This window comes from Lissotriton vulgaris, chromosome 9, assembly GCF_964263255.1.
Source record: "Lissotriton vulgaris chromosome 9, aLisVul1.2, whole genome shotgun sequence".
NCBI lineage: Eukaryota > Metazoa > Chordata > Amphibia > Caudata > Salamandridae > Lissotriton > Lissotriton vulgaris.
Window position 1 is genome coordinate 1,029,324,129 of NC_141697.1, and position 13,605 is coordinate 1,029,337,733.

Consider the following 13,605-nt stretch of genomic DNA (forward strand, 5'->3'; position numbering starts at 1 on the left):
CCCTCACCCTCACTCACTCACCCTCAACCCCTCACCCTCAACCCCTCACTCACCCTCACTCTCACTCAGCCTCAACTACTCCCCCTCACCCTCACTCACCCAAAACCCCTCACTCACCCTCACCCCCACTCACCCTCAACACCTCACTCACCCTCACTCACCCTCAACACCTCACCCTCAACCCCTCACCCTCACTAACCCTCACTCACCCTCACTCACCCTCACTCACCCTCACTCACACTCACCCTCACCCTCACACAGTGCTCACAGCCACCAGTCAGCCTCCGTCCTCGGTGCCTCCACACCATTGTTGCTGCGTAGCAGGATCGGTACAGCGCTGCCACCTCACCTCTCAATGCTGTAGGTCAGGGCGCAAGGTGCGTGTCCCAGCGGCCACTCCAGCATTCAGCACCTCCTCGCCTCACCGCCTCGGTCTGCCTCTCACCTTCGCCGGCATCAGGCCTCCGCCCGCATCCCATAACTGCCATCTTGGGAGCGTAGTGCACCACAGGAAGGTTAAGGCGATCTCGCCCTCCAGACTCCTCCCCCAGGACTGCCGCCTCCGCAGTTTTCCGCTGTGAGTCTGCACGCCGAATCGCCTCCCAGCCGCTCACAAACAGAGTGCACATCTCCCGTTGCCGCAGCCGGTGGAAGTCTCCCCCTCAGTGCGCTGCCGTCATTTTAGATGCGCAGCGCCCAGCGCTCAATCGGGTGATTTTGCTGCACTTACACCCTTGTAACAGCACCAATGCGCCCCAGCAGCAGTCCAGCTCATGCACCAGGATTTCCGCAACCAGTTTTGCAGTAAGGGGCCACCTTAGAATCGCCAACCCCTCACCCTCAACCCCTCACCCTCACTCACTCACCCTCAACCCCTCACCCTCAAACCCTCACCCTCACTCACCCACCCTCAACCCCTCACCCTCACTCACTCACCCTCAACCCCTCACTCTCACTCACTCACCCTCACTCACCCTCAACCCCTCCCCCTCGACCCCTCCCCCTCAACCCCTCACCCTCACCCACCCTCACTCACCCTCAACCCCTCACTCACCCTCAACCCCTCACCCTCAACCCCTCACTCACCCTCACTCTCACTCATCCTCACTCACCCTCAACCCCTCACCCTCACTCACCCTCACCCTCACTCACCCTCAACCCCTCACCCTCACTCACTCACCCTCAACCCCTCACTCACCCTCACTCTCACTCAGCCTCAACTACTCCCCCTCACCCTCACTCACCCAAAACCCCTCACTCACCCTCACCCTCACTCACCCTCAACACCTCACTCACCCTCACTCACCCTCACTCACCCTCAACACCTCACCCACTCACCCTCACTCACCCTCACTCACCCTCACTCACCCTCACCCTCACTCACACTCACCCTCACTCACACTCACCCTCACTCACACTCACCCTCACCCTCACACAGTGCAATAGTTCTCAGACCATTTCAGTTAGAGCTTTTAGAAATGTTTATGGCTTTTTTTATTTGTAATACTTTAGCATTGGCTACAGGAAACAAAAATGCTAAACATTTACAAAAAAAACCCATAAACAATTCTAAAAGCACTAACTCTAATGGTGCGAGACCTATTGCATTTCCAATGCTTGTTTTTTTTTATGGATTTATTCATTTATCAAGAGAGTAAGGCGCCAAAGCTGATGAACACCAATTCTGAATATCAATTCAAGAGTGCAATAAAACATGACAACAGTGTACGTTAGAGTTGTCGTGCAAGAAATGCAACAAGGTATAGACTGCGACAAGCATATTTGTGAAGCAGGAGCCAATAGCTGCAAATATTTGCAATACTTTTGGAGGAAAAAAAGTGAAAAAAACAGAACACCTGCCCACAAAGGAGGGAGTTCATGGTCCGGGTCCAAAGCCTAAGCGACTTTACTATCACAGCTTCATGTATGCTTATTTGAATTGTAACCATTTAAGGATTACAGTTTGAGGAGTTTTTTTTGGTAGGTGGAGTTTTTTATAGCCCAAACTAGACCCGAAAGGTATCAGAGCGCTTTACATGAGCACCAGTTATGTTACAGACGGACACATACATTTTAGTTAGGCGTGAGGAGATTAAGTGTTTTGCCCAGAATCACAGAATGTTGAGCATCCCTGCCGAGACTCGAACCAGGTTCCCCAGCTCCGAGGTCGACCGCCCTAGCCATTGGGCCATATTCTCTCCCCAGTTTGGTGTGAAAGCACTTGGCACAACACCTAGGAATGTTGTCCAAATGTTCAAGACAGCAGGGAAATCTCAATAAAAGTATTCCTACTCTTGCGCATGACCTGTAAATCATGAAAGATACCATATCTAGAATATGATGGATTGTCACATTCTCTGTATGTTAAGTTGCCTCAAGGTTAAGACTTGTATCAATCAATCAATCAATCATGACACTTGTATAGCGCGCTACTCACCCGGGAGGGTCTCCAGGCGCTTGGGGTATGGGTTCGCTACTGCTGGAACAGCCAGGTCTTCAGTTGCTTCCTGAATGAGAGGTGGTCCTGGGTCAGCCGGAGGTGGATGGGGAGGGTGTTCCATGTTTTGGCCGCCAGGTAGGAGAAGGATCTGCCTCCGGCGGTGGCTCTTCGGATGCATGGTACGGCGGGGAGGGCGAGGCTAGCAGACCGTAGCTGGCGGGTGGGCGTTTGGAAGGTCAGGCGGTCGTTGAGGTACTAGGGGCCCAGGTCGTGGAGAGACTTGTGTGCGTGGGTGAGGAGCCTGAACGTGATCCTCTTGTTGACGGGGAGCCAGTGCAGGTCCCTCAGGTGGCCGGAGATGTGGTGGCGTGGGGGATGTCCAGGATGAGTCGGGCGGAGGCGTTCTGGATGCGTTGGAGTCTTTTCTGTAGCTTGGCTGTGGTTCCGGCGTAGAGGGTGTTTCCGTAGTCCAGTCGGCTGGTGACGAGGGCCTGGGTGACCGTCTTTCTGGTTTCGGTCGGTATCCATCGGAAGATCTTGCGGAGCATGCGGAGGGTGTGAAAGCATGAAGAGGAGACGGCGTTAACTTGTCTGGTCATCGAGAGGGAGGAGTCCAGGATCAATCCCAGGTTGCGTGTGTGGTCTGTGGGCTTGGGGGCGGTGCCCAGGGCAGTGGGCCACTAAGAGTCGTCCCAGGCGGAGGGTGATGGTCCCAGGATGAGGACTTCCGTCTTGTCTGAGTTCAGTTTCAGGCGGCTGTTCTTTATCCACTCGCCGACCTCTTTCATCCCTTCGTGGAGGCTGGTTCTGGCGGTGTCGGGGTCTCTGGTGAGGGAGAGGATCAGCTGGGTGTCGTCGGCGTATGAGATGATATTGAGGTTGTGTTGGCGTGCGATGGTGGCGGGCGGTCTCATGTAGACGTTGAAGAGGGTGGGGCTGAGTGATGATCCTTGCGGGACGCCCCCGATGACTTCAGTGGCCTCGGATCGAAACGGGGGGAGGCGGAATCTGTGTTCTTCCGGCGAGGAATGAGGTGATCCACTTCACCTCATGCATTTCAGTCCCTTCTCTTGGATGCTGGTGTTGCTGAGGCGTTGGACTAGGGTGCGGTGGCAGACAGTGTCGAACGCTGTGGAAAGGTCCAAGAGGATGAGTGCTGCTGTTTCCCCGTTGTCGAGCAGGGCTCAGATGTCGTCGGTGGCTGCGATGAGGGCCGTCTCGGTGCTGTGGTTGGCTCTGAAACCAGACTGCGAGGGGTCGAGAGATCCATTCATCTCGAGGAAGGCGGCAAGTTGTCTGTTGGCGATCTTCTCTATGACTTTGGCAGAAAAAGGGAGGAGCGAGATGGGGCGGAAGTTTTTGAGGTCGGTGGGGTCCGCTTTTGTTTTCTTCAGTAGGGCGCTGAGCTCGGCGTGCTTCCTGCTCTCCGGGAAGGTGGCGGTGTCGAAGGAGGTGTTGATGACGTCTCGGAGTTGGGGTGCGATGGTGGAGTCGGCCTTGTTGAAGATGTGGTGGGGGCAGGGGTCAGTCTGTGATCCGGAATGGATGGTGTTCATCGCGCGGGCTGTGTCTTCGGTGGTCACCGTGGTCCAGGAGCGGAGGGTGGCGGTGGGGTGCGTTGGTTCGACGGTTGGGTGCGTGGATGGTGTGCCGAAGCTGTTGTGGATGTCGGCAATCTTGCGGTGGAAGAATGAGGCGAGGGAGTTGCAGAGATCTTGTGAAGGGGTGATGTTGATGTTGCCGGTGCTGGGGTTGGAGAACTCCTTGATAATGCTGAAGAGTTCCTTGCTGTCGTGGGCGTTGTTGTCCAGTCGATCCTTTAGTGATTTCTTGTTGGTGGTGCAGATGAGCTGGTGGTGCTTGCGGGTCGCGTATTTGAGGGCGGTCATGTTTTCAGTGGTCCGGTCGTGGATCCAGGCTTTCTCGAGGGTGCGGCAGGTCTTCTTGGAGTCCTTGAGTTCGTCGGTGAACCAGGGGGCCTTCTTGCTTCTGGGTTTGCTGGGAGGGTTCTTCAGTGGTGCGAGGTCGTCGGCGCAGGCGGTCAGCCACTGCGTGAAGTTGTGGGCTGCTTCGTTGGGGTCCGGTGTGCTAGCCGGTGGGTTTTGGCTGAGGGAGGTGGTGATCTGGTCGGCGGTGATCTTGCTCCAGCTTCTGTGAGGGATCTGTTGCGGGTGGTGGTGGATGGTGGTTTTTCGGAAGCTGAAGTGGACGCAGCTGTGGTTGGTCCAGTGAAGTCCGGTGGAGTGGCTGAAGGCGATGTGCTTGCTGGATGAGAAGACGGGATCAAGTGTGTGGCCGGCGTAGTGAGTGGGGGTGTTGACCAGTTGCTTGAGTCCGAGGTTGGCGAGGTTGTCCAGCAGGGTGACGGTGTTGCGGTCCTTGGTGTTCTCCAGGTGGAAGTTGAGGTCCCCTAGGATGATGTAGTCGGCGGAGGGGAGGGCGTGTGGGCTGATGAAGTCCGTGATGTCTTCGCTGAATTATGCGTGTGGTCCCGGGGGTCTGTAGATGAGGGTGCCTCTGAGGGTCGTCTTTGAGTCGGTGTGAATCTGGAATGTCAGTACTGTAAAAAAGGCTAGCAACATTATAATTATGTAATGAAAATAGTAAAAAAAAAACTATGGACGGCCAAGAATTGGGTACAAACTGCAGCAAATTTGTATTTTCTGTTACTTTGCAGTGTATGGGCTCACATAGTAACTAACTGATGGAGGACATTATGAAGTTGGTAATTCTGTCATTTAGGGTACATTGAAGCAGTTAATTTTGGGACATACATATTTACCCAATCAAGTCTGTAATATTCTGGTCACAACTGTACCTGTCTGTTGAACAAAAGTGGTGGGAATTTGAAAATACCAACCCTCAGGGTTGTATAAACTCTCAATCGTTTGTGTAGGTTTTTCACAGAACTTGTGAGTAAGCTGCCTCTTCCCCAGCCTTCCTCCACATCCGCAATGCCCTGGCTTTTCACCCCTCAGACACACACACAAACATACATGCATGCACACACACACATTCTTATTTGCAAGAATTTTCATGAAAATGTTTCCCAGAATACTTTATTCCTCTGGAAGCTTTGTTCATTTAAAACAATCCGCTTTCTACTGCTGATGGCACTGGTTACATTTCCACCATCTCTGTTGCTACCCTCACCCCCTTTATTTTCACACTCACCCTTTCCCCACTGCTGTCTTTGGTATTCTTCTGCTCTGCCCCTGCTGTTTCAGCTCCCCTGTTTCCGTTTTTGTTATAAACCGGTACTGATAAGGGGAAATCTTGCCCAGTGTTACCATGTGTAAAAAATGTGAAAATAATGAAGCAATACTATCCCAAAATGTACATCTTCACATAACATTATTTACATTTTTTTTAACACACAATTTAGTCAGCCCTGTCGCGTTATTTGGTCAACCCCTGCCTCATAATTCCAGTTGCCCTGCCTATAGGACAGACTGGCAGTGCCCAAAGGGTTGACAAGTCAGGTCAATGAGTATTTTTTTTTTTAGCTGCTTGCTGGCCTGTTTTATGGTCTGGTGGACTGTTTCAATCTTGGTGCCTTTGCTACTACCACAAATATTGTCTGCAGGAAGCACAAATGCATGCAGTCTCCCATACCTTATAAAGCACTTATATAGCTTTGTCTTTATAAATTTAAAACGGACACTTCATTTGGTCCTCCCCTGCCTCATAAATTCCAGTTGCCCAATATAAAGTACTGTTCTTTTTGGAGACTTTCAGTTTGAACTGTGTAGTAAGCCTGTGACTCCAAACCACAGGCACCCACAAACATTTGATTTGCTATACACTGTTTAATAATATTTCCCCAACAGAAAAATGATGTGCAGTGGGAACTGGGCGTTTATGCTTGTCGATGATGAGGAGTACCAAGTTCTAGAAATGTTTGTCAGGAAGGGGGTGCTCAAGCCTGAAAATTTTGACAGTGGGGTCTCGGCATCAAAAAGTTTGAAGACCTCTGGTCTACTGCGTGCCTCGTTCACCAAAGGTTTCCTGAGGTGGGAAGCCAGATATAAATCTGCTTTCTCGGCGGGCACCCACTCCGCAGAGCGGGGATGAAAAATGTCATCTGGGTCTAGCATGTCAGAAATAGTCGCCTTCGGTGGGCCCGACGACCCCGCAGGCCTCCACGACCTTGAGGAGCCTGCCTCGTCATCGGAAGCGTCCGGGGAATCTCCTTGTTGCGTTCTTGGGGACGCCGGCAGGAGTTCGTCATTCCCAGGAGAGGGGTCCTGAGGCGGTAAAATGGGGGCTGTATGCTCCATAAATGCCTGTTTAAGGCGCTCAAAGGTGTGCGTATCTACCTCTCTATCGCACTTTTTCTTAGGCGAGGGAGGACCCTGACCGTCTGAGGCTTGACTTGGAGTACCCGAAGTCCCTGGGACTGCAGGGGGTGGCTGCCCCATCTTAGCGCAAACCTTCTCTATTTTGTCCGCTAGACGCTGTTCCATAGGCGTCATCAGGTCTGATACTGCCTTATGAATAGAATCGTCGACTTGGGCGTAAAAATCATCATCCCATTGCAGGTATGCCAAGGAGTCTTCCTCCTCATAGTAATCTTGCTCCATGTTAAGTGCGCACACCCACGCGAACACAGCACTGGGTACTGAGGTTAGAGCTGTTCAACACCGGTTGCTAAGCGCTTAGGAGCACTCTTCCGCTAATGCGGTAACTTTTGGGGCTGAGGGTCTATCAGTAATGCTAGCGGCCTAAGGCACAATAGAGCCCAAGGACCCCACTCTCCCAACGTTTCCAACAGGAAAAAGCTGCCGCCTGATGTGGTGTCCGGGGGAACTAACTGCCGAAGTCCCCACTACGCTACCTATCCGACCGTGGATCGGGCGTTAATGGGATGAGAATCTCTCAGTGCACCGCACCACTACCTGCCCGCGGAGCGGGCGTAATCACAAAGGGGGGAAGTTTTAATACAGACCCAGAACGTTTTCAGGTAGGTCGGGGGCGTGGACTTGCACTGAGGACATGAGCACGTCTACCGTTATTCCTGTCAGAGCGCGCTCCGGGAACCAAGTCGCAACGCCCTCCACAGCGGCCTCTAGCGGCTGGCGGACCGCATCGCAGTCCACTGGTGAAACTGGATACCGCGTAAGGAGCGCACAAGCGCTCCCGTGGTGTAGGGGGATCTGAAATAAAGATAATATCTCTCCAAAACCAATCCCCCAGCAATAAACGCTCACAAAATTACAAGAGAAAGAAATGCACTTATCTCGAGCTGCCGAGCAGCGAAGAAAGAGGAAGTGCAGGAAGTTGCATGAGGATTTATGGGAAGACCTTCATGGAAACTGTGGAAGGACTTCAGAGACTGTTTTTCTTTTACCTAGTGTTGTGGGAAATGAAGTTTGTTAATGGTTATATGAAGAGCTGCTGTGCGAAATTTGAATAAAGCGAAGAGAGAATATAAAGCATAATCCTCGCCTCCGGGCATGAAGGCTTAAATGGTTGGACAGGGTGGTCCTAAATTCATCGAAAATTTGCGCAGCCTGAATTAAACCGTTTTATGCATTATTTATTTATTTTTTTGTTACAGGAAACCCTACAAAAACCTTTGCTTATATGAATATCGGCATTAATGAAAACGAACTTAAAAAATGTAAGTTTCTTTACCTACTAACATCCTTTGTTTGGTTTCAGTCTTATTTATTATGCAGAATGTTTAGCTTTGTTGACCTTTTTTCAGTGTTTGAATTCTTTAAAAGATCCTTCTAATTTTGTTTGCTGCATGATGATATCATTTGTTGAATTGTTTTTTTAGGCCTTCAGGAAAGTCTTTCCCCATCTGCATTGTGCATCATGCCAGTAATGAGTCCCTTACAGCGGTTTGTTTTTAATGAGTCTTACTTGCTTCAGTAAAAGTGGTCTTCACCAGGCTTCTGTGGATACAAACGTTATCTCAAGTAGGGGAAAAATAGAGGCATACTTTGGGGCAAGCTATTTCTAGTTAAAACCTCATCCCACAATAGTCTCCACTTGTTATTTGAGACCTGTCACCATAATCACCTTCATCCGATTCCTCTAGACTTGTTTTTGCTGTGTCCTATATTGTTTATCTTTATTTACATAACCAGGGATTATGATTGCTCTCTGCTCTAGTGCCTCCTCCCATATGAATTAGCCGATGCCAACTACATAAAATTAGAATCTATATAACGTGGAGTCTACCAAAGACCAAGGTGAATTTAGGAGGGCAATCTGCTAAAGCAATATCAAGTCACTGTGGTGCTTGCTATTTTTTTTTCCTTCAGTGTCGGAGGCTGTAATAGCATCTTGGTAAGTCATCCAGCTCAAATAACAAGTAAGCTGCACAGTGTGGCACGATAGTGGTCTCCTCATCTTGGGTTTTAGGAAAACGTTACATTATTTTATCTTCTGTCTGCCCTTGGACTACCTAAAAAAGCATGAAGTGTTAAACGTAGGTCTAGGAGACACTATTCAGTGTCTTATTTTCAGGAAATCCCCACAAGATGAATTTACATACCACAGATATTAAAATTACTTCTCTACATAGCTAGTGGTTATCTTCAAAATTTTGAAAGAATTAGGCCATCTTGGACTTGTGGTATTACAGTGTTGCACGTTGATGATTCACTACGAACAGATGTCCAGTGAATACTACAGATCTTATTAAAAGTGATGCAGGACTTTGTCATCTGTATTTCTAAACCGAGATTATTGGCACAGAGGGTTTTCACATGACGCATGTAATTCCCAATTTAGTAGTAACTTGTTACTAGCTGAAGAGGGAAAAACTGGTCACTCAGAATGAGGTCCTGTATTGCTGCATGGTAAGATTAGAACATCTTGGCGGGATAGCTTTTTCATTTTAGGGCTCACCTCTAGCAAGGTCTTTGCCTGTGAAACTCCAAACTATGGAAAATATTAGAAAGCCTTGAAAATTAATCTGTTCCAGCATTCAGGCACCCTGGACTGCACTAATCAAATCCAATAAAGGCAGTAACAACAGTGTCCACCAGTTGGTGGTAGATATCTCACCCATCGACCTGAGCAATGAAATAATTTGAGGGAGAGAGTGTGCAAGAAAAAGATTGGTGGGCACTCCAACCACCATAGACCACATGTAACAGCCAGTTTTCCTCTGCACTATGCTCTACATCACAGGAGAACAGGTGACCTCAAAAGAGGGGAGAGACCCCTTACCAGTTTGGAAGGCCTCAGATGGGGGAGGTGGTATACAAGATTTGTGGAATACATTTTTGGGGAGATTCAGGGCAAACTCTTTTTTGATTTAAACAAAAAAAGAGAGAAGAGAACAGTGTATTGAGGAACAGGAGCTGTATGTCTCTGTTATCCCTTTATTTCTTTTTTCTAACCGTAGTAAAAAAACAAATTAAAGAGTTTTTCTGAGGTCCAAACTGAGTTTAGGTAGTGGAAAGACACATGCATCAAGAACTTAGCAGTCGCCTAAAGATCCTTAATGCCTCTCTTAGGCTCCCTCAACCAGGAAGCCTCCCCACAATTCAGATCAACGACTAATGCCCTCACTAAACGTTATTTCCCTGAACACCATGGGGTTGAGCCACCCAGTTAAAAGAACCAAAATTCTAGACTGCTGTAAAGAACTATCAGCCAACAGTCCTCCACCAAGCAATAAAGATATGTTTTAAAGAAGTCCTTTTAAGGAGAAAGGGCTGGGTGACAGAAGTGTCCTGTTCTGATGCTTACAGGAAACAAAATGGGGTACTCGCCTTACTTTCTGAAAACTCCGGACTATCCGTAATCGCATCAGAACATGACACTAATGGTTGATGGCTACTTACCAGACTGAATAATGAAGATGACCATATATGCTCCCAATGTAGACGAATCCATATTCTGGTGCACACGCAATAAGAAATTAGCAGACTAGTAAACGATACTGGGAGGCGATTTTAACCTTCCAATGGATCCCATTCTGGACTGCTACCCAGCCTTTAAATTCAGAACCCGAAAGGCGCACAAACAGATGCTCCTTGCATCGTTTTCAAGACGTCTGGAGACTACACAACCCAAAGGGCAATGACTATACCTTCTTCTCCCCTCCTCACTCAAGCTTCTCCCCCATTGACTATCTCCAAGTAGGTGCCTCACTTCTAAGGGCCACTTGAGAATCAAAAATATATCCCATTATCGTCTCAGACCATGCTGCAATCTCAATGTTTATTCTTAACCTTCCCGATAAAGGGGAAAACCGCCTCTGGCAGTTAAATACTGAAATGCTAGAAAATTAGTCTGGTATAGCTGATCTACAGAAAGAAATCAAACCGTTCTACAGAGAAGACGTACACTGTCACATCCCCTGTGACTCTATGGGATGCATTCAAGTGTGCCATGAGCGGACAAATCGAACGTATGTTCAAAAATAAATTGCAAAGTTAAAGAAATCCTACAAAATCTAGGCACTGAAATCAAAAATAAGAAGGCATTTAGACACTCTAACAAGTCCTAAATGACAATTACAATACAGCTATAACTCAGTAAACTGGCATATCTATGGTATATGCTCAAAATTCCACACCACTACTATTTCGCAATAGATCCAGCAAACACTTGCTGCCACCCTCAAATTCAGAAATTTTAATAACCAAAAATACACCTATCACGGCCCAAGATGGATCTCAGAATTTTAAAACCAAGTAGATACTTGAGGTTGCGATAAAACAACATTTCTGGTGTTTCTAACTTACCTCTCTAATACGTTTGTCTCAGACTCAGACAGAGTGCGCTTAAACAATACGATAGAAACCGAAGAAATTGTCAGGGCAATAAAATCAATTTGCACTGGGAAGGCCCTGGGGCCCGATGGCTTCCCCATCATCTTCTATAAAACATTACAAATTCTGTCATCAGGCATCCTAAAAATACCATTGAGCACTTTGCTCCCCAAGGAAAGGTATCTCGCTCTGCCTCCAAAGCCATGATTGTAGAGATTGCCAAGGAGGGCATAGACCACTCTGACCCCAAAAAGTTCAGCCTCATCATAAATATAGAAGCAAAAATATTTACCAAAATCGTAGCCAAAAAGCTAGAAACCTACATCCCCAAACGTATTCCTAATTCCCAACTGTGTTTCGTCAAATTGAGACTTGCCAGAAATAACATGTGCATTCAGCCACAAAATAGATAAGGCCCACCATTCCTCAGTGCCAACAGCGGCGATTACACTCCACGCCGAAAAGACCTTTGATAAGGTCTCCTGGCCTTTCCTCCACACAGTCCTTGAGCCTCACAAACTACGAAACTCATTTATCAAAATAGCCATGGCCTTGTATGCCAATCCCAGAGCAAATATCAAAGTAAAAGGCGCCATCCGCTCCATCTCTACATCCTTTGCCCTACACCAGGGCACAAGACAAGGTTACCCTCTCTCCCCCTTGCTCTTTCTACTCGCTATTGACCACTTACGTAAACTAATCAACACCTCCCCTGAAGTTAAGGGACTTCAATATGGCTCTAAATTATAAAAGACCACAGCATACGTGGATGAGAAACCTCATTTTCTCAGAAGACATCGAAAATGCAATCCAGAGTATCACTAACCTCATCCATGAGTTTTCAAGGTACTCTGAATGCACTTTAAATAAGGATAACACCAAGGTTTTTCTTTTGAACCCACTATGCTTTCCCTCACATTTAGATGACTCATGGCTCAAGTGATAAGCCAGATGGCTCAAATGTCTGGGGATGTGGTGTTCCAATGACCTAGCTGAAATATCACAATACAGCGAATCCCAGACCATTACCAGAGTCAAAGACCTCCTCACCTTCTGATTGCCAAAACACATCTGATAGTGGGTAATACCTCAAACTCTCAAGACGATGATCACAAGAATAGTAAACTTTGTGTCGCCCAAGCTGCCCTGAAACTATTCCCCTCCTTTTTCAAGGAAATCGATAAAATAACATCAAACCTTCTACGGAATGGTAAAAGAGCAAGGATCTCATATAAGGCTTTCAGAGGGAGTTTTTCCAGAGGGAGGCTGTAACCTCCCAAATTGGAGCCTCTACCAATCTGCCTTCCTAGAGAGTTCGCATTCTGGCTAATCCCGGACACCCCTGGCACCCTGCAGTGAATGGATCTATAACACGCACTCTCTTTAGCATATCCTCTTTCATTACAATGTTGAAGTTTAAACCCTCTGAATTCCATCTTATACTTACAGACACTGCGAATGCACTCAAATTAAGGGACAAACGTATGCCTGTATCTATCGTATATATCACCCCACAATAGCGTCACTTTGGCATATTTCAAAAATCAAAGCAGAAATCACTGCTAACATAGTCCACATGCGGGCCTCCAAAGGCATGAGGCTAATCTGAAGTCTATATGATCACAACAATGGCCCACGCTCCATTTCAGAACTGACAGAAACATATAATCTCCCTAACTTAGACTTCCCCAGCTTCCTAAAGCTTCAAGTAACACTGTCTAAGCGCAATCATACCAACCACTTGATTCTAACTTCTTGGCTTGCTGCATGGCACTACTGAGGCAATATAGCCTCAAGACTTTACAAAAGCTTATCTGACTCTCGCCCACCACCAAAATCAAGACTAAACTAAAATGGGCCAAACATTTTGACACCGACTTGTTTGACTCCATTACTGAAGAAAAATAAAAAAAATCAGCAAATTCTCCCTAAGCAACAAAATCGCCCCTTCATTTCTACTTCCAGGTCTTGGCAGCGAGGTAGGAGAAAGATCTGCCGCCGAATGTCTTTCGGTGGATGCGGGGGACAGTGGCGGTGGCGAGGCTGGTGGGTGGGGGTGTAGAAGTTGACTCTGCTGTTCAGGTAGGCTGATCCGGCGTTGTGGAGTGCTTTGTTTGCGTCGGTGAGGAGCTTGAAGGTGATCCTCTTGTCTACGGGGCGCCAGTGTAGGTCTCTTAGGTGGGGGGTGATATGGTTGCGCCGGGGGACGTTGAGGATCAGTCGGGCGGAGGTGTTTTGGATGCGTTGTAGTTGACGCAGGTGTTTGGCTGGGATTCCTGCATAGAGAGCGTTGCCATAGTCCAGCCTGCTGCTGACGAGGGCCTGTGTCACTGTTCTTCTTATTTCGGTCGGGATCCATTTGTAGATCCTGCGGAGCATGCGGAGGGTGTTGTAGCAGGAGGAGGAGACGGCGCTGACCTGCTT

At 48.2% G+C, this 13,605-nt stretch overlaps 1 protein-coding gene across 1 annotated transcript in view; it reads left to right on the plus strand.

The window, feature by feature from the left end:
- Positions 1 to 13,605, plus strand: part of NOL8 (nucleolar protein 8) — a 297,417-nt gene that overhangs the window by 66,877 nt on the left and 216,935 nt on the right. Inside the window, exon 3 of the mRNA XM_086938941.1 lies at positions 8,001 to 8,063. Within this exon, the coding sequence (XP_086795067.1) occupies positions 8,001 to 8,063 (63 nt within the window). The remainder of the gene's footprint in view (positions 1 to 8,000; positions 8,064 to 13,605) is intronic.